The following is a 26,606-nucleotide window of genomic DNA, read 5'->3' on the forward strand; positions in this document are numbered from 1 at the left end:
GCCATCTGCTCAATTGCACATTTGACATTTGGGTTTAATACCTTGTAGTATTTGGGTTCATTTTGCACTGTAGTTGTGCTGCCCAAGAGCCTGGGAAGCGTCACAAGGATTTGTTTTTGTTGTGTGGCAGGAAAATCTTGGCACCCGGAGAAGAGGAGAACTTGGAGTTTGAGGAAGAGGAGGAGGGTGGAGCTGGAGCGGGGTCACCTGACCTGTTCACCACCAGAGTTCCAGGTTGGCTTTCGGAGCGATACTTCCTGTACCTGAAGCCTGTGATTGGCTTGTAGCTAAAGACAAAATGATGCACTCTGCAGTGAATGTGTCAAACTGCTGAATATTGGCCATGTGTACTGTTAAAGTTAGTGTCATTTTGAGGGGAAGCGGGTGAAACGTTCACAATTATAATCATTAAATTCGATTTGATTCTCCTCATTCATCATCTGCCACCCCGCCCCTGAAAATAGGATTTGCTATCTCCACGGCAGGGAAAATCACTGACTGATAGCAGGAGATTTGTGCCCTTGTGCTGCCCTTTCAGTCAGGCAATCGCTTTCCACATTCCCTGATGTGTAAAGCCTCATTCTAAACCCTCTGTTCTTCCTCCATCTATACACACAGGATAAAAGTTGTATTTTTTGGTAAGTGAAGTAGTAACCCAGTGCACTGTCGTCACCGCATTTCAAAGGCTATTGTTCAGTATATTACAGCAGTGCTAGTGATGCTATGACTCTGTCCTCCCCAGATCACTCCCTGTAACAGTTACAGAGCCATTGAGATTCCCCGGAAGCTTTTAATTTCCAGGCCATGTGGAAAAATTCCAGTCCAGTTAAAGTGCCCATTCTTCCAGAGGGAAGACGAAAAGGCCAGATTCCTAGAGATGGCCGTGTCCCCAAGTGTAAGACTCTGATAGATTGGCACTGTCTCATTCAAATGTTCTTTCATAGATATATGTTTAGTACTAATAACACTACTGTTAAAACAGTACAGCTGTTTTTCAAAAGAAATTCCCAGCAGTTGCAACAGCCACACCTGTTTCATTCTCGTGGTTTGTGTATTGAGACAAACTAGCAGCTCGTCTGTAACCCAAAGCAGAATGAAAACGTTTGCAGTGTTTTTTTTTAATCTCCCTCTTCTGTTCCTTGGCTACCTTTGCCTTAAAAACAAATTAATATTCTTTAAATGGTGAGAGATGTCCGAGGAATGGTGAATCAGTTCATGACTCTGTCCGTGCATTCGTCCCTTCTGCTGTTTGACAATTTTTCTTTTGTCTCTGTCCATTTTGCTGTGTCTCTCTTGGCTCCTGTCTCTATTGTGCACTCTGTCTTTAATGTGCCCTCTCTCCCTTTCTCCAAGTCTCTCACCCTCATTTAACTCCCTGCACTGATAAACGTCTCTACTGAAACAAGCCTACTTTGACTGTTTGCGAGCTGGTTCTTGTCACTTGTAGTACTTAGTGCCCAGTATTTCGTAGACAGCTGTAGTCCTAGTTGGATGCAGAATAAAGCTTCCGCACTGCTCCACTCCAGCACTCAAATTCAGAAAAATATCTTTCGTAAAATATTTTAATCACTTTTAACAGAATCCATTCTTGTAGCTGCTTTGAGATAGTCAGTTAAATGTCAGGTTATCAGCAGTTTTGTTCTGTGAACTTGTATCCACTAGTAACTGGATTGAGATTGCGCCCAACTAATTTTAAGTACAGCTGGCAGTGAGCAGCCTTGCATTTATATCCAACCCGATCCATATCCATATTCCAAATATCATTGTACCACCCAGTTCCAGAGGAGAAAAGTCAGTTTGTGACCCACTATACCACCCAGTCCCAGAGGGGAAAGATCAGTGTATGACCCACTGTACCACCACTGAGATGCTAGGCAGTTTGACCTTATTATCATGGATGAATGCATTTGACATTATGGCACTAATGGAAACTTGGCTAATGGATAATGACACGCTTCCTTTAATTAAAGCCTCCTCTCCCGGCTATACCTTCTACCACTTGCCCTGCCCAGACTGCCATGGTGGGGGTATAGCTCTCATCACTAAATCATACCTTGGTCTATCCCCTTACTCCTCAGGCACTTTCTCATCTTTCTCACCCACCCCTCTAATCTCTCATTCAAAATTCTCGTTCTCTACCGCCCACCCAAACATGATGATACACTTTATCAAGGATATATCCTCACAGCTTTCCTCCCTCAGCTTTTGCACTGTGACTTCTCATCCTTGGTGATTTCAACCTCCATCTCAACTAATCTTGTTCACTCTCCTCTGAATTCACTACCCTCCTGTCCTTCCTTAACCTCTCCCTTCATGTAAATTCCTATATTCACAGCCACCCCCTTGACCTTTTAATCTCTCGTGGCCTTGCTATTCCAACCGTATCAATTAAAGATAAGCCATCTCTAACTATTTCCTTGTATCGCTCTCGACCCACATTCCCCTTCACCAATCCAAACCTACTTCCTTCTGCATCCGCCCCTGGAAAAAAAAATTCTCCAAATTCTATTACAACTGCACTTATCAACTCTAAACTGTCCAACCTTTGGCCCCCTTTTAACAGTGACATTTCTTCAGCCACCGATCTGCTCAATCACATCTTCACGACCACCTTTGATGTCCTAGTCCCTATTAAAATGATTACTTTCTCCCACCCTTACCGTTCCCCCGGTACAGCCCTCATCTTCATTCCCTCAAGTCAAAAGGGTGTAGACTTGAACGGATGTGGCGGGTAACTGGTTTAGCCAATCACTGCCCGATCTGGCTTGAACACATAAAACACTTGGTTCTTTCACTTGTCTACAAAAACTGCTCACTATTCCAAGATCATTCTGGATTGTAAAATTAACTATTCTCTACTGCTAACTGTCTCCTCAAATGCCTCTCCCCTGTCTCCACCTCACTCACTTCCAACAACAAGTGTGAGGAGCTCATGGATTCTTTGTATCAAAGATTGAGACCATCCGATCAGCTGCCTCTGCGAGTTCCCTTCCTTCACCTAACCCACAGGGCCAAACTTCATCTGAGGCTTCCACCTGCCCTAGCCCTAAACTCACATCTTTCTCTAGTTCCTCTTTGATCTCCACTCTTGACCTCTCCATGCTCATTCTGTCCATGAGACCCACTTCCTGCTCCCTTGACCCTATTCCCAACTAAACTGCTGACCACCCAACTTCCTTTTCTGGCTCCCATGTTAGCCAACATTGTTAATAGTTCTCTGTCTTCAGGTACTGTTCCCCTCTCCTTCAAATCTGCTGTCATCGCCCCTCTCAAAAAAAAACAACCCTTGACCCCACTTTGCTTGCGAGCTATCGCCTCATCTCCAACCTCCATTTCCTGTCCAAAGTACTTGAACATATTGTTGCCTCCCAAATCCATGATCATCTTTCCATGAATTCAATGTTTGAATCCCTGGTTTTCACCCCTGCCACAGTACCAAAACGGCTCTCGTTAAAGTCCCAAATAACATCCTTTGTGACTGTGACAAAGGTAAACTATCCCTCCTCGTCCTTCGGGACCTGTCTGTAGCCTTTGACACAGATGACCACTCCATCCTCCTCCAACTTCTGTCCACCACCATCCAGCTGGGTGGGACTGCACTCGCCTGGTTCCATTCTTATCTATCTAATCGTAGCCAGAAAATTTCCTGCAATGGCTTCTCTTCCCACTCCCGCATCGTTACCTCTGGTGCCTCCCAAGGATCTGTCCTTGGCCCCCTCTTATTTCTCATCTATATGCTGCCCCTTGGCAATATTATCCGAAAACACGGAGTCAGTTTCCACGAAGACGACACCCAGCTCTACCTCTCCACTACTTCTCTTTACCCCTGCTTGATATCTAAATTGTCAGATTGCTTGTCCGACATTCAGTTCTGGATGAGCAGAAATTTTCTCCAATTAAATATTGGGAAGACCGAAGCCATTGTCTTTGGTCCCCGCCACAAACTGCGTTCCCTAACCACTGACTCCATCCCTCTCCCTAACATCAATCTGAGGGTGAACAAGACTGTTTGCAACCTAGGTGTCATATTTGACCCTGAAATATGTTTCAAGCCACATAGCCACGGTATAACTAAAACCGCCTTTTTCCACCTCCGTAATATTGTCTGACTCCGCCCCTGCCTCAGCTCTTCTGCTGCTGAAACCTTCATTCGTGCCTTTGTTACCTCTAGACTTGACTACTCCAACTACCTCTAGACTTGACTACGCCAGCCTTGCGCACTACGTAAACTTGAAGTCATCCAAAACTCAGCAGCCCATGTCCTAACTCGCACCAAGTCACGATCACCCATCACCCCTGTGCTTTCTGACCTACATTGGCTCCCAGTTAAACAATGCCTCGATTTCAAAATTCTCATCCTTGTTTACAAATCACTCCGTGGACTCGCCCCTCCCTAATTCTGTAATATTTTTCAGCCTCTCAATCCCACAAGATGTCTGCGCTCCTCAAATTCTGGCCTCTTGAACATCCCTCACTATAACTGCTCAACCATCGGTGGACTTGCCTTAAGCTGCCTAGGCCCTAAGCTCTGGAACTCCCTCCCTAAATCTCTAAGCCTCTCTACCTCTGTTTCCTCCTTCAAGACTCACCTTAAAACATACCTCTTTAACCAAGCTTTTGGTCATCTGCCTTAATTTCTTCCGTGGCTCGGTGTCAAATTTATCTGTTTGTCTGTAACACTGTTGTGAAGCGCCTTGGAACGTTTTACTACGTTAAAGGCGCTATATAAATAAAAGTTGTTATTATTCTACTACACCCCAAGATGATGTACAGCTGCCACATCCATTCCCTCCCATGTGAGATAAACTGACTAGTGAAAATCCAAAATCAAGAGCTTAGAATATGGAGAATTACTGATTCAAACTTGTATCTTACCTCTCCCCTGTGGATGTCAATTTGTCTCTTTCTGTTCCTCTGCATGCTCACTGCCAGTTATCCATTATCTTTGTATAAATCACTGTGTATATTGGGATTGGAGGTTGTATTAATCTGGTACATTAACATGTGATCCTGTCTTTCATCTGCATGGTGTGATCATGTCGACTCATCCGTTTCTGACCTGCATGTGCTGCGTTTAACCCCAGGACCTGTTGAAGGTAACGGTGCTGCTTTGGATACATGAATGTGTTGGGTTCTTTCGGTTGTGTCAAAAAAAATTTACTTAACTTTAATCCTTAATCTTGCCTTTTTGAAAAAGGTGATTGATTTTAAAGATTATAAAGACTGGAAATGCATCACCAGGACCCTGCTTCCACCTCTGTAACATTGCCCGATTCTGCTCCTGCCTCAGCTCAACTGCTGCTGGAACCCTAATCAATGGCTTTGTTGCCTCTAGACTTGTCTTGTGCTTCTCTAGCTGGCCTCCCACTTTTCACCCTCCGTAAACTTCAGCTCATCCAAAACTCTGCCCGTATCCCAACTCGCACCAAGTTCTGCTCACCCATCACCCTTGTGCTCCCTGACCTATATTGGTTTCCGGTTAAGCACCGCCTCGATTTCAAAATTCTCATTCTTGTGTTCAAATACCTCCATGGCCTCGGCCCTCCCTATCTCTGTAACCTCCTCCAGCCCTACAAGTCTGAGATCTCAACGCTCCTCCAATGTTGGCCTCTTGCGCATCCCCGATTTTAATCGCTTCACCATTGGCGACCATGCCTTCAGCTGCCTAAGTCTAAACTCTGGAATTTCGTCCCCAAGCTTTTGGTCATCTGACCTAATATCTCCTTCTGTCATATTTTGTTTTCTAACACTCCTGTGAAGAGCCTTGTGGCATTTTGCCATGTTAAAGGTGCTATAGAAATGCAAGTTGTTGTTGAAAGTAAACTTCCATTCTCCTCCTAAGCAAATCAAATGTCAATATCTAAGTCAGATATCCAGGCAAAAGCTTCTGGTGGATACCTTGTAGGCTGCCTGCGAATTTCCTCTGAGGGCACTGCTCAATGATGTGCTCCAGGGTCTGATTAGGAGCTCCAGTCGCTTGATGGGGATGCTTTAATCTTCCATCTATGGAGAAGGTGGCAGCATCTACCATGACCGGTTCTGAGGTGGTTGATGGCTATCCACTGTTTGCGAGGAAGGTTTGATTCTTCACGTTGTACTGTGGGGTCCTCTTATAAGGAATCTATGTCATATGTCACAGTTCTTCCTAGTATTTCGCTATTGGTCATCAAGGTTGAAGCGAGATCGCTGAAGGGATTTGGCGATAGTCCAAAATAGCCTTCTAGATTTGAGATGGGTTGGTAATGGGTTCTTCAAGTCGGCCTGGATCGACATGTCTTTGCTGGTGTAGCAGTTGTATTCTCTGGAGACTGCATATTCGTGGCATAGATGTGGTGGTGCAATTCTTAAAAGCACGGGCAGCCAAGGTGTTGGTGTTGATAAAAGCATACCGGTGATTATAGAGGGACATGATCGGGACCCAGAAAAGGCGAGGGCCCAGGGGCAGCTCGGGCCAGCCCACACTGCAATATGTGTGCCCACTAGGTCCGTGCAGCAGAGCTGGTCTCCAGTCGTCTTGCTTGATCCTGGCTACTGGACCAAGACCTTGCTCTGTCAAGCCTATGTGGTGGCTGGTGTGCAACGGTCACCACACATTAAAAAAATCCACGCACAGGCATCTTCCACCCTTCAAGTTTTAGTTCGGGACCTGGAATTTTAGGTCCTTCATTGAAACACCTATGAACTTTTTGACGTGGAAGCAAGTCATCCTCGATTCGAGGGACTGCCTATGATGATGACTGGTGATAATTCTCATAATAGAATTCAGCTGGAGATCAATGGATTTGACATGCGGACTTGATAGTCATGCCGGAGAGCAGTACTCCACTGGAGAGTATACTAGGGCGTGAACTCTTTAAAATGGTTGCAGGAGACTGTACAAAGTTTCAGGATTCTATATCTCATGCTGTTCCACAAACTATAGGTAAGCTCTGTAACTGGGAAAGTTGCCGTATCCAACAACCTTGAAGGTGCTTCTGAACCAGATACTATGTAATGTCCTTCACTGTATCTCCGCTCATTATTTTTTGTAAAGTTCAAACAAAAAGGCTAATGGAATGCTGGCCTTTATATCTAGAGGACCAGAATAAAAAGGGGGTAGAAGTTATGCTGCAGCTATACAAAACCCTGGTTAGCCCACAGCTGGAGTACTGAGAGCAGTTCTGGGCACCACACCGTAGGAAGGATATATTGGTTCTGAAGGGAGTGTAGCGTCGGTTTACCAGAATTATACTTGGACTCCAAGGATTAAGTTACGATGAGAGATTACACAAATTAACGTTGTATTCCCTAGAATTTAGGAGGTTAAGGGGTGATCGGATCGAAGTTTAAGATATTAAGGAGAACAGATAGGATAGATAGAGAGAAACAATTTTTGCTGGTTGGGGATTCTAGGACTAAGGTGCATAGCCTAAAAATTAGAGCCAGACCTTTCGGGGTGAAATTAGGAAACAACTTCTATACACAAAGTTTGTAACTCTTCCACAAATGGCAATTGATGCTAGATCAATTGTTTATTTTAAATCTTCGATTGGTGGATTTTTGTTACCCAAAGGTATTCAGGGATATGGGCCAAAGGCGGGAGTACGGAGTTAGGTTGCAGATCAGCCTGATCTCACTGAATGGCGGATCAGGCTCGAGGGACTGAATGACCTATTCCTGTTCCAAACAAGCCAAGATCCCCTGAAAGAACTGGTGGACATTTTCCTCCTGCAGTAGCTACCTTTCAGGGCTTGCCTAGAGAGAAAAATCCCTGACTGGACAAGGCAGCATATTAATATAATGATTAATTCAGCCTCTCAGTACCTTCACCACAGGGACTGCAGCAGTTCAAGAAGGTGGATAACCACCACCTTCACAAGGGCAATTAGGGATGGCAATAAATGCTGGCCTTGTCAGCGATGCCCAAATCCCAGGAATTAATTTTTTTTTAACTTTCTGCTTGCACTGACACAACTGACTGCCTTCTAACTTAGTGTGTCTGCATACTTGCATGTGCAACTCTAGTCCTTTTACAAGTCTAATGTATATGGTGAAAAACTAAGATCCCAGTACAGATCCCTAAGGAATATTACTTGCCACATCTTGCTAATCGAGTATATTCCCTTTATCCCTACTCTCTGACTCCTACCACACAATAACTACCAACCCATGTCGCAAGGCTACCTCCAATGGTGTGTGGACATCCATATGGACAAGATCCACACACACTCCCCTATCCACCATATTGCTGACCTCAACAAAAAAATGCAACTTAGTCAGTATGACCTTCACAAATCCATGCTGACTCTCTTTGATCAGCTTATACTTGACTCAGTGCTCAGTCCCCCTGGCCCTGATGATAGATTCTAGTACTGATAGTATACTAGAATGCCCTTAATCAATGAACCTCTGTTTGAGCACCAGAATTACCCATAGGTGACAAATTGCCAGGGTGATGGATCTCATCCTACTGACATCCACATGGTGAAATTTTTATTACAAACCAGACCTTTGTGGTGCAGACTGAAGGTCAGTAATTGTGACCCTATTTAATGCAATTGAAACTCCAATAGCAGTTTAAATAGGATCTTTATACAAGGATGGATAATTGTCTTCATGATGAATAAAATAGGTGGTCATTTCCATTTGAGCCTCCAATTGATTAATGCAGAAAGCCAATAGCAGTACAATCTTTCCAAATAACTTGTGGTCCATGGTGACCAGAGACTAAAACAGAGGGTAGGTGAGTTGGTGCAGGTTCACATTCCATGCTGGGCTGATGGGGGCGGTGATTGTTGCAGTGTATCGGGCATGGATTCCTCTACTTCCCTTTCGTCTTAAAACATTGGGTCTCATCTCTTCGTAGAAGTGTAGGATAACCTGGCTACTCTGCTTGAAAAGACAGGTGGAAATGTGCTCACTTGGATAAATGCATCACTTAATGCGTACCTGATCCATGCAGACCAGAAATATCCCAGGTTTGATATAAAATCGACCTCGGTGTTCCTGACCAGAGAAAGAAATCAAACATTCCTAATCTTTCTACTGACTGCCACTTGAAATTGTACATATAGAACTGTGGCGAGGATCAGGCTTGGCTCTGATCTCTCCACACAGTTACATGTCTTACCTATACTTGAGCAGAGCTGTCACTGCTGTGGGACTGTATCCCAACGTGGAAGGAGGGGAGGACAGTGAACTGATGAGGGTGTTAAGAGATCACAGGTATTCAAACTAAAGTTAATTAAAGGGACACTGCCTCTGATAGATTTTACCACAATATGTGGACTGTAAGACCAAAGAAGACTTGCCGCATTGATTATACTGCTCAGTGGTTTTAGTCAGATTCCTAAAGCAGTACTTGCATGTACAGTTGCCACATCAGTGAAGTTAATGAGGCAGTATGTTGTCATGTGTACCTAATAGATTCAGAATTGTTCCTGACCATGGGCATCTTAAAGCAAAGCAATTAGTCAGAGGTCAAATATAAAGTATACAATGTTAAATCCTTTTTGGGAATAAGGAGTGTGGTCATGTATTTCTCCTCCACCCCCCCCCCCCCCCACTTGACTCTGAAGGATGTGGATTTGACCTTTTCTAGGGTTTGAGGTAATCATCTAAGTTGGCATTTCAGTGTAGCACTGAAGGAGTGCTGGAGGTGCTGTCTGTTGTATGAGATGTATAAATGAGACCCTGTCTATCTGTTCCAGTGGTTCGATCCTAGTTTCCCAAGCATCAAGACATAGATAGGGAAGCAGTGGCGGTAACTACATGATCATCTAGCCAATCAACACCAAGACTTTAGCTTAGAGAGGGTTTTAAATCAGATTTTAAAAAGCAGCATGAGGTTCCTCCACCCCCGCATGGTTCATTGAATAAATGTGCGGCACTGAGCCATATGGGCCAGCAAAATCCCAGGTTGATCCTTGGACTCTGCTGATCTCGGCAGCTGCTGGGATGCTATGTCCCTGAATGAGAGAAATCAGCTCGATTCCTTCTGGAGAGCATTTGTGGACGTTGCCAGTTGGGGGGAGAAAACTGTGTCGCAATGCCCCCCAGGTCAAACAGCCTGCTTGATACTCGATGTCGAGTCTCGTGCATGAAAAATGGCACTTGGGCAAGGTACCGGACTACTGTCTGAGCACATGGAACTGTACTTTAGAGCCTTCATGATGGGCGGATGCGAATCCCGCTCCTCAAATTGGATTTTCAAGAACTTGAATTTATTTATTTTTTATTAATTCACGGGATGTGGGTTGGTAACAAGACTGGCATGTATTGCCCATCCCTAATTTCCCTTGAGAAGGTGATGGTGAGCCACCTCCTTGAACCACTGCAGTCCGTGTGGTGAAGGTACTCCCAGCTGTTAGGGAGGGAGTTTCAGGATTTTGACCCAACATCGATGAAGGAATGGCGATATATTTCCAAGTCAGGATGGTATGTAACTTGTCGGGGAACTTGGAGGTGATGGTGTTCCCAAGCACCTGCTGCCCTTGACCTTCTAGGAGTAGAGATCGCGGATTTGGGAGGTGGTGCCGAAGAAACCTTGGTGAGTTGCTGCAGTGCATCTTTAAATGACACACACTGTAGCCACGGTGTGCCAGTGGTGGAGGGAGTGAATGTGTAAGGTGGTGGATGGGATGCCAATCAAGCGGGCTGCTTTGTCCTTGACTGTGTTGAGCGTCGAGTGTTGAAGCTGCACTCATCCAGGCAAGTGGAGTTTATTCATCACACTCCCGACTTGTGCCTTGTAGGTTACTGCAGAATACCCTCTGACCTGCTCATAGTATTTATATGGCTGGTCCAGTTAAGTTTCTGGTCAGTGGTGACTACCAGGATGTTGATGGTGGGGATTCGGTGATTGTAATGCCGTTGAATATCAAGGGGAAGTGGTTAGACTCTTGCTTGTTCGAAATAGTCATTGTCTGGCACTTGTGTGGCGTGAATGTTACTTTTCACTTATCAGCCCAAGCCTGAATGTCGTCCAGGTCTTGCTGCATGTGGGCACTGACTACTTTGATGTCATTATCTGAGGAGTTGTAAATGGCATTGAACACTGTGCAGTCATTAGCGAACACCCCCACTTCTGACCTTATGATGGAAGGTCATTGATGAAGCAGCTGAAGATGGTTGGGCTTAGGATATTGCCCTGAAGCATTCATGCAGCAATATCCTGGGGCTGTGATGATTGACCTCCAACGACCACAACCATCTTCCTTTGTGCTAGGTATGACTCCAGCCAGTGGAGAGTTTCTCCTGATTCCCATTGGCTTCAGTTTAACTAGGACTCCTTGATGCCACACTCGATCAAATACTGCCTTGATGTCAAGGGCTGGTCACTCTCATAGAAAATAGGTGCAGGAGTAGGCCATTCGGCCCTTCTAGCCTGCACTGCCATTCAATGAGTTCATGGCTGAACATGCAACTTCAGTACCCCATTCCTGCTTTCTCGCCATACCCCTTGATCCCCCTAGTAGTAAGGACTACATCTAACTCCTTTTTGAATATATTTAGTGAATTGGCCTCAACAACTTTCTGTGGTAGAGAATTCCACTGGTTCACCACTCTCTGGGTGAAGAAGTTTCTCCTCATCTCGGTCCTAAATGGCTTACCCCTTATCCTTAGACTGTGACCCCTGGTTCTGGACTTCCCCAACATCGGGAACATTCTTCCTGCATCTAACCTGTCTAAACCCGTCAGAATTTTAAACGTTTCTATGAGATCCCCTCTCATTCTTCTGAACTCCAGTGAATACAAGCCCAGTTGATCCAGTCTTTCTTGATAGGTCAGTCCTGCCATCCCGGGAATCAGCCTGGTGAACCTTCGCTGCACTCCCTCAATAGCAAGAATGTCCTTCCTCAAGTTAGGAGACCAAAACTGTACACAATACTCCAGGTGTGGCCTCACCAAGGCCCTGTACAACTGTAGCAACACCTCCCTGCCCCTGTACTCAAATCCCCTCGCTATGAAGGCCAACATGCCATTTGCTTTCTTAACCGCCTGCTGTACCAGCATGCCAACCTTCAATGACTGATGTACCATGACACCCAGGTCTCTTTGCACCTCCCCTTTTCCTAATCTGTCACCATTCAGATAATAGTCTGTCTCTCTGTTTTTACCACCAAAGTGGATAACCTCTTGCCTCTGGAATTCAGCTCTTTTGTCCATGTTTGGACCAAGGCTGTAGTGAGGTCTGGAGCTGAGTGGTTCTGGCAGAACCCAAACTGAGCATTAGTGAGCAAGTTATTTGCCGCATGATAGCATTGTTGACGACACCATCCATCACTTTGCTGATGACTGAGAGTAGACTGATGGGACAGTAATTGTATTGCAACAGTTTGGCTAGAAACACGGCTAGTTCTGGAGCTCATCTTCAGCATGACAGCCGGTATGTGGTCGGGGCCCATAGCCTTTTTTTTTTTTTGAAATTCGTAGCCAATCGTTCCAATTCTTTGTCAAATCACAAACGCCAGAGGTCACCTTGCACACGCCAAGGATCACTCTGCGCCAATGCTCCTAGCCAAAAGGCCTAGAGCCACCGCACCGCTCCTGGAAGTACTGCAATACCAGGTTCGTGCCATGGAGGTGGATGGGTCACCCCTTTGCTGTATCCAGTGCGCTCAGCTGTTTCTTGATTATGTGGAATGAATCAAACTGGTTTCTTTCACAGCCTCAGGGCATTCCAAAGCACTTCACAGCCAATTAAGTCATTTTGAAGTATAGTCACTGTTGTGATTCCAAATTGCACACAGCAAGGTCCCACAAATGACCAGATAATCTGTTTTGATATTGGTTCAGGGCTAAAAGTTAGCCAGGAGAAATCCTCTGCTCTTTGAATAGTGCCATGAGATCTTTTACATTCATCTGGGAGAGCACATGGGGGCCTCGGTTTAATGTCTCATCTGAAAGATGCAAGTTTAAGTGACGGTTATTGTCACTGTTGGTTCAGAATGTTACCAGTTGATTTTACACTAATGCCACATCAAATCTCTGTAGAATGATACCACAGTAATGTTTGTCATCAGGTACTCTACTACCACGGCTGCCTTCAGAACCAAGCATGGCACTGCTCACTATAAAAATAGAGAAGATTGGGCTCAAGGATGCAGGACAGTGTATCGATCCCTACGTAACAGTCAGTGTAAAAGGTAATGCAGAGGTATTTTTAAATGGGTTTGGTATTCATGTATTCTGTTTGCTCAAAAATGACTAACACCCATAACTATAATCACACAGATGTCAATGGGGTAGATCTGACCCCTGTACAAGATACTCCTGTTGCAACAAGAAAAGATGATATGTACGTACACTTCGCTGTCGATGTGGAAATCCAAAAACACATCGAGAAACTGCCGAAAGGTGGGTCACCCTAATTTCCTTCCTTGGAGGAGATCCCTTTACATAGTAGTAGTGCACGCAGCAATGTACTGGAGAATATTTTGGCACCCACCAAGAAATATTTAGTCCACAGCCAACAATATATCAGATTAGACTGTCAGGGGTGAGGCTCACCAACAGTGTGTATGGGATATGTGTCACTGCCCTGTTAATTTAATCTGGAGTGACACATTGGCTTGTGAGAAATTACTGAATTTTACAAAAACCCAAGTAATTGCTAAATGTGAGAAAACCATGAATCTTGGAAATCAAATTGCTATTTACTCAATCTTGCATTAGAAACTGGCATGAGCCTATGTAATCTCATTGTTTGGGACCTGGGTTTGAATTTGGACAGCCTGAGATGGAAGGCCATGGTCTAACCAGCTACACTGCCCTGTCTTCCCACCACCCCACCTTTTCACATTTTTAAACTAGTCAATATTTTGACACAAGACCATCCATAACATGTAATGTTGAGCTGGATACTTCTATTGTCCCAGTTTAGTGATACTGTAATATGTTAAACATTGAGACACCAGAGCCTCCTATTTAATTGTTTCTAATACCTCTAATCATAGATCAGGAAATATGTTTCTTTTACAGGAGCTGCTATTTTCTTTGAATTCAAACATTACAAACCTAAAAAAAGGTTTACAAGCACAAAGTGTTTTGCTTTTATGGAAATGGATGAAATCAAAGCTGGCCAGATAGTTATAGAACTGTGAGTATGAAGCATCTGCAACATTTCTCTCCTCTCATTCTGTACCCATTCATCCTTCCAGATATTGGAAGATAATCTATACTTTTGTAACCTCTGGACTTGACTTCCAATACTCTTCTACTCTCCATAAACTTCAACTCATCCAAAACTTTGCTTCCCATATCCTACTTCATACCAAGTCCCCAACACCCCTGTACTCGCTGACCTAGTTCATACCAAGTCCCCAACACCCCAGTATGAACTAGGTCAGTGAGTACAGGGGTGTTGGGGACTTGGTATGAACTAGGTCAGCGAGTACAAAGTCCCCAACATCCCTGTACTCGCTGACCTAGTTCCAGCAATGCCATAATTTTAAAAAAAAAATGTTCGTTCATGTTTTCAAATCCCTCCCCATCTCTAACCGCAGATCTCTATACTCCCCCAATTCTGGCCCAAGCATTTCCTTGATTTTAATTCCTCCAACGTTGTGGCTGTGCCTTTAGCTGCCGAGGCCCTGGAATTTCCTCCTAAAACCTATGTGTCTCCTTTCGAAAACACTCCTTAAAACTTACCTCTTTGACCAAGCTTTTGGTCACCTGTCCTAATATTGTGTGGCTCGGTGTCAAATTTTGTTTGATAACATTCCTGTGAAGCACCTTGGGATGTTTTACTACGTTAAAGGTGCTATATAAACTCCCTTTGATTGTCATGAGGCAGATACAAGCAGGCATGTCCATCTTGTTTTTTTGCCTGGTAAGTTCAATCTATCAATCAGCCTGAATGTAGAATCCCAGTAAAGTGAGTGAGTTCATGGTTCGTAAGTCGTAGAGCTCTGCTCATGTGTTTGATGCTTTAAGCTGCAGGGTTGTCTATCGATTCAGGTTTTAAAAAAAAATTATAGGACTGTAATAAAGTAAAACCAGGAGGGGGAGTCTTGGCAGGCAAGTGGGTAGAAGCATTTATCATCAGCAGTTCCTCCAATCAAGGATGACTTGCTTCCACACCAAAAAGGGATGAGTTCACAGATGTTTCAATGAAGGACCTAATATTCCAGGTCCAGAACTACATGTTGAAGGGTGGAAGATGCCTGTGCATGGATTTTTTTTAAAATGTGTGATGGCTGTTGCACACCAGCCACCACATGGACTTGATAGAGCTAGGTCTTGGTCCAGTGGTAAGGATTAACCAAGACGACTGGAGACCAGCTCTGCTGCACGGACCTAGTGCGCACACATCACAGGGTGGGCTGGCCTGTGCTGCCCCTGGGTCCTCTCCTCTTCTGATAGGTAGCAGGAGGTTATTGACCCTGGGTTGACAGCGACTTGTGCACTTTCCAACAATGATCAGATGGAATATGGCACAGGAGGCCTTTCCCCCACAATGTCTGTGCCAGCTCTTTGAAAAATTCTGTAAGTATATATCTAATTCACTTTTGAAAGTTACTACAGAATCTGCTACCCATCTTTAAGATCACAGCAACTAGCTACATTTTTCTTTTAAAGTCCTAATTTCCCCCCCCTGGATTTTTTGCTAATTATCTTAAATCCTCTGCTTACTGACCTTCCTGCCAGTGGTGGTTTTAAAGATCGTTTTAATCTTTTAGATACAAAAAGCCAACGGACTTCAAGAGAAAAAAGCTACATTTGCTGACCAAGAAACCACTATATCTCCACCTCCATCAGATATTGCACAAGGAGTGATTTGCAATGTGTACTGCGATACATGAATCGACATTGTGGTAAAAGTATGTGTACAACAGCAGGATCGCAGTAGCATAGTGTAGCACATCTACATCCAGTACTTGCAATAAGAACACAGTAGTATTGTTCAGTGTCCCATGAAGACAACATCTCCAGTCCAAGCTGCTGTTGCAATTCAGGAAAATATTTCAGGCTGGTTAACATTGCCATTTTATATTAGTAATTGATTAATCCTGGAACAGTGGTCGAGTGACTGTTCATAGCATGCTGAAGAATGAGAAATACCTACACTCTATGGTAACTAATGCAGCACTTGTTAATTTATTTAAAGCTGAACTGCTGAAATGAGCTTAGTTAGCCTTGCCATGCTGGTTTAAGGCAGTAGCTTTCTGAAGTTAACTGTTAAATCAGGTGCACACATGAAGGGATCTTAGCTTCTGTGTTTTGATGTACAGGTGTATGTTATGTAGTGGTACTTTTAACAAAGATCCATCTGGCTTTTTGGAAATTAGTCACTCAAATGCTTAGCTAGAAATGTATTTGAAGTGAGGTGTAGTTGGCCAAAGCTCTATTTTAAAAAAAAATGTATTCTATGTCTAATCATTGCACTACAACAGCATGTAGCACTGTTTTTTGCCTTTGTACATAACTGTTCAGCATCCTGTTTATTAACACTTGTAGAATTTATAATTAAGATTCATGTAACAGGGGTGGACAAACCAGACAAAACACTTTGCTTTGATTCATACTGTGCCAATCTGTATATTCAGTAGCCATTACCAACAGTGACTTACATGTAATAGAGGGGCCAAGAACAGCACTGAGGAATGTTCATTGACAACCCAGTAATTTTAATCTTTATTAATAAATTTTCTCAATAGTAAAATAAGTTACATCTGGCCTTAATTGTACAGGATGTTCTTGTTTTTTTTCTCCCTAAACAGAAATCAAACTAAAAATGGGGGCTGGCTGAGACACAAATGGATGGCTCATTGAAATGGTTTGTGTATGAATTACAAATGTATTGCCATGACTACATAATCAGGCAGCTCTCTGATTAGTTGATATTTCCACAGGAAAAGTTTTCTTTTTTTGCAACCATTTAAAATAAAAGGCCTCAAAACACTGGTCACAGATGAGCAAAAGATTTATACCACTACAAGAGACACAGGTACCCTAATATTGCACAATTAACTCCTTTGATTGGCAGAGTGGCTACCTTTTGACAAACAGATGCCAAGTAAACTTTCTGAAGCTGTAACCAGCATTTGTTATACTTAATTATTTGAGAATTTTGTCCACGAATGCACCCATCCATTTCCAAAAGCAGAAGGTACAGAACTCCAGCAGTCCAAGGGTTTTCCAGCTGAATATAACTTGGTGACTGTATCTGATGCTGTCACACAAGGGTAACAAACACTGTTACTGCACAGTGATGGGATTTGCCACAAGCCATTACATTTTAAATGTGTTCTATAATCAGACTTGCTAGTGAAATTATTCCCAATTTTCAGGGCAATGAAAACAAAAGAACTGAGACCCATGGAATACTTGAAGGATTCTATAGCAAGTCCCTGTTACATACATTTAAAAAGTACAACTGCCTGAGGTGGGTGATCAGTCACATCGAAAGCCTGTTCTCCTAATGCCTTTAAAATCATCGGCGGTTGTCTGGGCCTGGTGGATATTCTCTGCTACCGGAAGGTGGGGTCGGACCAGGAGGAAGGCTCCTTGGTCCATGTGGATACTCCCTTGCACCAGGTGGAAAGTCTCTCAGAACATGAGGTGGGGGCAAGGGCCCGGGAAGAAAAGGTCTGTGGCCTAGAGGTGGGAATGGACCTGGCGGTGGGAACGGGCCTGGAGGGGGGAACGGGCCTGGAGGGTAGTCTCGGAGAGCTGGAACACGCACTGCAAAATACAAAGTAAAACAGGAGTCAGAAGAGTTAAGACTGTAAATTGTAAGCCACACCAAGGGCCGCTTAGAATAAGTTAATCCTACCTAAATGGTTTTGTGTAAGCTGGACTGGTGCATAGGTGCCTCTGGATGGTGGAGGATGTCCATGGCGGGGTCCTGGCGGAAGTATTCCACCCACAGGTAAATTCATAATGGGTGTCCCAGGAAAAGATGGTGCAGTTTGAAGAGCATTTGCATTCACCTGTAGTTTTATGGGGGGAGGGGAAAAAAGAGCAAATATTTTAAAAGCCTTGATATTCACATCTTAATTTCTTTAACAACTTAAAAGTAAACCTCAGTTTTTCAGCAGCATATAGGCGGTGACCAGTCGGTCCTCTGCGCCGATGGCCTTGTATTTACAAGATTGTTACATCTAAGGAGCAGTTACCTTTGTGAAATGCAGGTATTCACAAGCTAGGAAATGTAATCCATGAGATTGAGTTCAGAAAAATAAGCCTTAGATGTAACATTTTATAAAAATGCAAGGTTAGTTCATTTGACATGCAAAGTTTTAAAATTGACTGAAGCACTCATGGTCAGTCATTTCTTCAAAATCAAAAAAATACATAAGTACCTGCCTGGTTAGTTTGTTTTATTAAATGTGCAAATTATGAAGCGCACACACTGCTGGATTACCATCAACTTCAGGTGTGAAGTTAAAAACTCATTCAATCTCCTGTTGCTAGTACTCACTGCCTTTGATTGTTCAGAGGTGGGTGGGTTAGAGAAAGATACTGGCTCTTCAGGCTGATCAACAGTGTCTTGCTTTAGAGAAAGTGAAGAAATTAAATAGAAAATAAAGTGAAGTAGTAGCAAACTAGGTCAGTGCGAAACTCAACCTAACCAGATTATACCACTCTATTCAACTGTATTGGGCATCACAACCAAGGCCATTCTGTCCTCATCAGATAGTCACTGGTATTTCCCAACAGGGGTTGCAGGTTGTGATCAGGATTGGGAACTTGGGACTAATTTTACCCCTCCCACGGGTGCAGATCCCAACCCAAGCCCCCAGGCCATTCAAGCTGGAATGAGCCAACTCCACAACGTCAAAAGTCTGAACCTGGAAATTCCTGATCCACTTACTGCCTGAACCAACAGAGGAAATGGGAGCTTCTCAAAAGAACACTTCAAATCAAATAGTTTCATCTTCTTCTAGTCCCTTTGCCAAAACAATTTTATTAACAAGAAAGGAAATAAATCACAGTAGAAGAAAATACAAGACTTTAACAATTCATGTCCAAGAAAGTAGTTCAATGCAAATCTTACCATCGCACTCTCTGTCAAATTTGGTGAAGATGTCCTCGGCCCACTTGGCAATTGTGCTGGTCCTCCCGGGCCCATTTCTACAGAAGGAGATGACATTTCTCAGCTGGAGGATTGCATCTAATTCTGGACATCACACTTTAAATAGGGTGTCGAGATTTACTAGAATGGCACCAGTGATGAAGGTACTCAGTTATAGAAACATAGAAGATAGGTGCAGGAGTAGGCCACTCGGCCCTTCGCGCCTGCACCGCCAGTCATTGAGTTCATGGCTGAACATGCAACTTCAGTACCCCATTCCTGCTTTCTCGCCACACCCCTTGATCCCCCGAGTTGTAAGGACTACATCTAACTCCTTTTTGAATATATTTAGTGAATTGGCTTCAACAACTTTCTGTGGTAGAGAATTCCACAGGTTCACCACTCTCTGGGTGAAGAAGTTTCTTCTTATCCTTAGACTGTGACCCCTGGTTCTGGACTTCCCCAACATTGGGAACATTCTTCCTGCATCTAACCTGTCTAAACCCATCAGAATTTTAAACGTTTCTATGAGGTCCCCTCTCATTCTTCTGAACTCCAGTGAATACAAGCCCAGTTGATCCAGTCTTTCTTGATAGGTCAGTCCCGCCATCCCGAGAATCAGTCTGGTGAACCTTCGCTGCACTTCCTCAACAGCAAGAATGTCCTTCCTCAAGTTAGGAGACCGAAACTGTACACAATACTCCAGGTGTGGCCTCAGCAAGGCCCTGTACAACTGTAGTAACACCTCCCTGCCCCTGTACTCAAATCCCCTCGCTATGAAGGCCAACATGCCATTTGCTTTCTTAACCGCCTGCTGTATCTGCATGCCAACCTTCAATGACTGATGTACCATGACACACAGGCCTCATTGCACCTCCCCTTTTCCTAATCTGTCACCATTCAGATAATAGTCTGTCTCTCTGTTTTTACCATCAAAGTGGATAACCTCACATTTATCCACATTATACTTCATCTGACATGCATTTGCCCACTCACCTAACCAAGTCGCTCTGCAGCCTCATAGCATCCTCCTCGCAGCTCGCACTGCCGCCCAACTTAGTGTCATCCGTAAATTTGGAGATACTACATTTAATCCCCTCGTCTAAATCATTAATGCACAATGTAAACAGCTGGGGCCCCAGCACAGAACCTTGCGATACCCCACTAGTCACTGCCCGCCATTCTGAAAAGTACCCATTTATTCCTACTCTTTGCTTCTTGTCTGCCAACCAGTTCTCAATCCACGTCAGCACACTACCCCCAATCCCATGTGCTTTAACTTTGCACATTAATCTCTTGTGTGGGACCTTGTCGAAAGCCTTCTGAAAGTCCAAATACACCACATCAACTGGTTCTCCCTTGTCCACTCTACTGGAAACATCCTCAAAAAATTCCAGAAGACTTGTCAAGCATGATTTCCCTTTCACAAATCCATGCTGACTTGGACCTATCTCTTTCCAAATGCGCTGCTATGGCATCCTTAATAATTGATTCCATCATTTTACCCACTACCGATGTCAGGCTGACAGGTCTATAATTCCCTGTTTTCTCTCCCTCCTTTTTTTAAAAAAATGGGGTTACATTGGCTACCCTCCACCCCATAGGAACTGATCCAGAGTCGATGGAATGTTGGAAAATGACTGTCAATGCATCTGCTATTTCCAAGGCCACCTCCTTAAGTACTCTGGGATGCAGACCATCAGGCCCTGGGGATTTATCAACCTTCAATCCCATCAATTTCCTCAACACAATTTCCCGACTAATGAGGATTTCCCTCAGTTCCTCCTTCTTACTAGACCCTCTGACCCCTTTTATATCCGGAAGGTTGTTTGTGTCCTCCTTAGTGAATACCGAACCAAAGTACTTGTTCAATTGGTCTGCCATTTCTTTGTTCCCAATTATGACTTCCCCTGATTCTGACTGCAGGGGACCTACATTTGTCTTTACTAACCTTTTTCTCTTTAGAAAGCTTTTGTAGTCCATTTTAATGTTCCCTGCAAGCTTCCTCTCGTACTCTCTTTTCCCTGCCCTAATCAAACCCTTTGTCCTCCTCTGCTGAGTTCTAAGTTTCTCCCAGTCCCCGGGTTCGCTGCTATTTCTGGCCAATTTGTATGCCACTTCCTTGGCTTTAATGTGAAGGTGCAGATTCGAGCTCGGGTACGGCCTGCAGGAGTCAGTGATTCATTGATACCTCAGCAAAGTGCCTGTTCTTTTTTGAGAGAGCTTGGCTAGGGCGCACTAGTGGGCATTTCTACTGGGGGCATCACGGGCAAGACCTTTTCTATCCTCACCCAAAATCCATATGCAAGCAGTTTAGAGTTTCAATATCAAGAGCAGAATACTCAATATATCCTCCCTAGCATGAGAATATGGAAGCCAATTCTAGCACATCCAGTCGCATCTGAGTTGGGGTCAGCTGATTGAGCAAAAGCCAGGGACTGAACCTGGAATTGTCTTGGTTTGTATGGTTTAGCACCACAGCACACAGTGCATCTGGGGAGAGCAGTGCAGAAGGTTGCACCACGGAATAGAAAGGGCGAGTACTGATGGCTTGAGCGCTCATCTTTTCTCTATAACCGTATTTATACACATGTACTTAGTGAGTCAATAGGGTAGCAATGAATGAGCACACAACTATTACTACTCACTGATGTCGTCAGATTTTTCCATGGATATAGATCCAGAAGCTGGAGATTATCATGAGACATTGCATTTAAACAGAGACTGATTCTTTGGAAATCATGCAATGGAACCAATCCCAAACCATGTTCCAGTTTCAATCAAGTCATTTTACATTTGGCCATTTAAATGGAGATTCTTTTATTTTTTATTTACCTGCTCTGTTAGGAGGTGGAAGGCCATGAATTTCACCTGGACCAGATATTCGTCCTGATTCTGAAGGTGGTCTCCGTGGTCCAGGATAGCCATCCATTGGACCTGGAAGAGCAACATTAAAAAAGGGGTTAATCACAAGAACATAAGAAATAAGAGCAGGAGTAGGCCATACAGCACCTCGGGCCTGCACCACCATTCAATATCATGACTGAACATCAACTCCACTTTCCCAACTGATCCCCATATCCCTTATACAAGAGCAAAATACTGCGGATGCTGGAAAACTGATATAAAACAGAAAATACTTTAATTACTCAGCATCTGATGGAAGGTGTCCTTGACAGTGCTATCAATCGCCACTTATTCACCAATGCTCAGGTTGGGTTCTGCCAGGACCACTTGGCTCCAGACCTCATTACAGCCTTGGTCCAGACAAGAAGAGGTGAGGTAACAGTGACTGCCCTTGACATCAAGGCAGCATTTGACCAAGCATGGCATCAAGGAGCCCTGGTAAATTGGAGTTAATTGGAATCAGGGGGAAAACTTCCCACTGGCTGGAATCATACCCAGCACAAAGGAAGATGGTTGTGGTTGTTGGAGGCCAATCATCTCAGTCCCAGGACATCGCTGCAGGAGTTCCTCAGGGCAATGTCCCTAGCCCAACCATCTTCAGCTGCTTCATCAATGACCTTCCCTCCATCATGTCAGAAGTGGGGATGTTCACTGATGATTGTTCAGTGTTCAGTTCTATTCGTAACTCCCCAGTTAATGAAGCAGTCCATGCTCACATACAGCAAGATGATAGAGGCTTGGGCTGATAACGTTTGTGCCACACAAGTGTCAGGCAATGACTATCTTGAACAAGTCTAACCACCGCCCTTTGATATACAACATTATCATCGTCGAATCCCCCATCATCAACTTTTCTGGGGATCACCATTGTCCAGAAACTTAACTGGATCAGCCATATAAAAACTGACTACAAGAGCGGGTCAGAGGTTGGGTATTTTGCGGTAAGTGTCTCACCTTCTGACTCCCTAAAGTCTTTCCAACATCTACAAGGCACAAGTCAGGAGTGTGATGGAATACTCTCCACTTGCTGGATGAGTGCAGCTCCAACAACACAAGAAGCTCGACACCATCCAGGAAAAGCAACCCGCTTGTGGCACCCCATCCACCAGCTTAAAGATTCACCCTCTCCATCACAGGCACGCCGTAGCTGCAATGTGTACCATCTACAAGATGCACTGTAGCAATTCGCCAAACATTCTTCGGCAGCAGCTCCCAAACCCGCGACCTCTACCACCTAGAAGGACAAGGGCAGCAGGCGCATGGGAACACCATCACCTGCAAGTTACACACCATCCTGACTTGGAAATATATTGCTGTTCCTTCATCATTGCCGGGTCAAAATCCTGGAACTTCCTCCCCAACAGCACTGTGGGAGTGCCTTCACCACACAGACTGCAACGGTTCAAGGCGGCGACTCACCACCACCACCTTCTCAACGACTATTAGGGATGGGCAATAAATGCTGGCCTTGCCAGCAACACCCACATCCCAGGAACAAATTTTAAATTTTAAAAAATATGTAGAAAGATATCCCTTGATTCCCATAGTGCCCAAAAATCTATCGATCTGAGTCTTAAATATACCCAATGTTTGTGCATTCCTCAACTCTCTGGGGTTGAGAATTCTAAAGATTCGCAACCCTCTGAAGAAATTTCTCATCTCAGTCCTAAATGGCCAACCCCCTATCCTGAGACTATGACCCCTAGACTCTCGAGCCAGTGGAAACAGCCTCAGCATCTAACCGGTCAAGCTTTCGAAGAATGTTATACCTTTCAATGAGATCACCTCTCAGTTTTCTAAACTCCAGAGAATATAAGCTCATTATACTCAATCTCCCCTCTCATCCCAGGAATCAATCTCATGAACCTTCATTGCAACCGTTCTAAGGCACGTATATCCTTCTTTGCATAAGGAAACCAAAACTGTACACAGTACTCCGGATGTGGTCTCACCAAAGTCCGATATAATTGCAGCAAGACCTCCTTACTCTTATACTACAACCTCTTTGTAATAAAAAGAAAAGACTTAGATTTATAAAGTGCCTTTCATGACCACTGCTTTCAAAGTCTCAAAGTGCTTTACAGCCAATGAAGTTCTTTTGGACTGTTGTAATGTGGGAAATGCAGCAGCCAATTTGCACACAAGCAAGCTCCCACAAACAGCAATGTGAATGACCAGATAATCCATTTTTTTTGTTATGTTTATTGAGAGATAAATATTGGCCAGGACACCGGGCATAACTCCCCTGCTCTTCTTCGAAATAGTGCCATGGGATCTTTTACATTCACTTGAGAGAGGAGACCGGGTCTTCATTTAACGTCTCATCCGAAAGACGGTACCAATAAAGGTTAACATACCATTTGCTTTCCCAATTCCACGTTGTACCTGCAGGTTAACTTTGTGAGTCATGTACAAGGACACCCAGATCCCTCTGAATACCAACATTTACTATTTTCTCCCCTTTTATATTTCCATTCTTCCTGCCAAATTGAATCTCACAATTCTCCACATTATACTCCATCTGCCACATTCTAGCCCAATCACTTAACCTGTCTATTTCCATTTGAGTCCTTCTCAGATTACTTTCCCACTGAGCTTTGTATGGTCAGCAATCCTGGATATATTACACTTGGTCCCTTCCTCCAAGTCATTGATATAAATTGTAAATAGCTGAGGCCCCAGCACTGATTCTTGCTGCATCCCTCTAGTAACAGCCTGCCATCCTGAAAATGACCCGTTTATTCCTACTCTAATCCGATTAATCTTTAATACAATACTGCAAGAACAGGAAAATAGCATGTACATTACCTGGCCGCCTGTCCCACTGTGGTGGGGGAGAACCGTGGTCAGAAGATGGTCCCAGTCGGTCCGGGCCAGCACCAATCCACTCGCGGGGAGGTAGAGTCCCAGGAGGAACTCGCATACCTGGAAGTTAAAAATTAATGAGAAGCTACTTTATGACTGGTGATAGTTACAGGAACAGCACTCATGCAAGAACCATTCCAACAAAACTATCCTCACACATTTCCTGCCTACCTCCATCACCCCGATCTCGCGGAAAGCCACGGCCTGCATTAACAGAGGGAGGCCGGACAGGGAGCTCCATCATCATTGGTGGTGAAGGCGCCCCACCACTCACAGGGGATGGCCCATAGGAGTCATCGCGAGATAGTGGACCTGTAACACACAAGGGGGGGGGGGGGGGGGGTGTAAGGCTCATGATTTCAGCAGATTAATATACGGTATCTTTTTCTGAAAGCCATTGGAAATCAAAAGCAGCTGGTAGTGTGAGATTGAACAGAAATCTGTTCTCTTCCATAAGAAGTTCTATGGCTTAACATTTATTTTTGTTAATTTATAGTTTGCCAAAATTTTGCCCACTTTAAATTGGTTACTGCAAAGCTGAGAGCTGCCAGTTTAGATGGATATTGTGTGGACCAGAACTCCTCCATCTACGACTCTTATGTAAATAGGAGGACTTTGTCTTTTCTTTAATTAAAATTGAGGAAAATATTCATAAACTATCAGAATAGAAGTTATTTAAACCAACAAGTATGAGAATACTCACAGCCCACCCAGGTAATAGAAACAAGTGGAACTTGCAGTGGGCATGAAGTGTCTGTAGCAGGATCAAATCCTGAAGAGTGCTCTGTTCAAGGATTTGCCTTTAAACTTTGAACCGCACATTTAAAAATACTTTGTCATCCAAAATTCCATTTTTTTTAAAAAACATAAACTGAGTGCACAGCTATGGATAAAAGATGGGTAAATGAGCAGAGACTACTTTTGGATAATAAGCAACTGTATCACTGCAAAGTTCATCACCCTTGTGTGAGAGAAAGCAGAGGGAGATGGAAAACTGAGTAATTTGTCCAGGCATTCCAGGGACTGGTGTGGCTAAGAGAGCAGGTGAAATCCACCACACATGACAAGAACTCAGCTTTGAACCAGAGAGTCGACACTGTTCAGTTCTCAACAGCTGAAACAACCTGCCAAGACATTGAGCAGAAGCACACCACTTCCCTGGAGATGCCGATCAAACAGCAGCAAAAAGATGCACATCTTCACAAGCCCAGGTTTTCATTGATGTGTGGAAGGAATTTGCCGCAGAGCAGCCCAGTTTAGTGTCTGTCTCTCTCCTCCTCTCCTTCCCCCCTCTCTCTTCTTCCCCACCCCCCCCCTCAATCCGCTCCCCCATCCATCCTCCTCCTCCTCCTCTTCACCCCCGCCCCCCCCCCTTCCTCCTCCTCCCTCCTCCCCCTCCCCACCTCCTCCTCCTCCTCCCCCTCCACCTCTCCCCGCCATCCTCCTCCTCCTCCACCTCTCCCCCCCCATCCTCCTCCTCCTCCACCTCTCCCCCCCCCCATCCTCCTCCCACCTCCACCTCTCCCCCCCCCCATCCTCCTCCTCTCCCCCCCCCCCCCATCCTCCTCCTCCCCCCCCATCCTCCTCCTCTCCCTCCCCCCCCATCCTCCTCCTCTCCCTCCCCCCCATCCTCCTCCTCTCCCTCCCCCCCCATCCTCCTCCTCTCCCTCCCCCCCCCATCCTCCTCCTCTCCCTCCCCCCCCATCCTCCTCCTCTCCCCTTCCCCCCCATCCTCCTCCTCTCCCCTTCCCCCCCATCCTCCTCCTCTCCCCTTCCCCCCCATCCTCCTCCTCTCCCCTTCCCCCCATCCTCCTCCTCTCCCCCATCCTCCTCC

General features: G+C 44.6%; 2 protein-coding genes across 5 annotated transcripts in view; one reads left to right on the forward strand and one right to left on the reverse strand.

Moving 5' to 3' along the window:
* Positions 1 to 16,665, forward strand: part of aida (axin interactor, dorsalization associated) — a 99,094-nt gene extending 82,429 nt beyond the window's left edge. The window contains exons 6-11 of one of the 2 annotated variants that reach the window (XM_070885815.1): positions 131 to 234; positions 5,085 to 5,096; positions 13,005 to 13,127; positions 13,216 to 13,338; positions 13,963 to 14,080; positions 15,663 to 16,665. In XM_070885815.1, coding sequence (XP_070741916.1) covers positions 131 to 234; positions 5,085 to 5,096; positions 13,005 to 13,127; positions 13,216 to 13,338; positions 13,963 to 14,080; positions 15,663 to 15,759 — 577 coding nt within the window. In that variant the 3' untranslated portion in view covers positions 15,760 to 16,665. The remainder of the gene's footprint in view (positions 1 to 130; positions 235 to 5,084; positions 5,097 to 13,004; positions 13,128 to 13,215; positions 13,339 to 13,962; positions 14,081 to 15,662) is intronic. The other variant, XM_070885816.1, reaches the window with a different exon arrangement.
* The window catches only part of mia3 (MIA SH3 domain ER export factor 3), a 115,477-nt gene continuing 105,460 nt past the window's right edge, over positions 16,590 to 26,606 (reverse strand). For 2 of the 3 annotated variants that reach the window (XM_070885813.1, XM_070885812.1), the window contains exons 24-30: positions 24,944 to 25,084; positions 24,716 to 24,832; positions 21,836 to 21,937; positions 18,983 to 19,059; positions 18,407 to 18,478; positions 17,759 to 17,915; positions 16,590 to 17,667 (exon numbers count right to left, since the gene is read on the reverse strand). In XM_070885813.1, the coding sequence (XP_070741914.1) occupies positions 17,417 to 17,667; positions 17,759 to 17,915; positions 18,407 to 18,478; positions 18,983 to 19,059; positions 21,836 to 21,937; positions 24,716 to 24,832; positions 24,944 to 25,084 (917 nt within the window). In that variant the 3' untranslated portion in view covers positions 16,590 to 17,416. The remainder of the gene's footprint in view (positions 17,668 to 17,758; positions 17,916 to 18,406; positions 18,479 to 18,982; positions 19,060 to 21,835; positions 21,938 to 24,715; positions 24,833 to 24,943; positions 25,085 to 26,606) is intronic. The other variant, XM_070885814.1, reaches the window with a different exon arrangement.

The sequence above is a fragment of the Pristiophorus japonicus genome, chromosome 7, assembly GCF_044704955.1.
Source record: "Pristiophorus japonicus isolate sPriJap1 chromosome 7, sPriJap1.hap1, whole genome shotgun sequence".
NCBI lineage: Eukaryota > Metazoa > Chordata > Chondrichthyes > Pristiophoridae > Pristiophorus > Pristiophorus japonicus.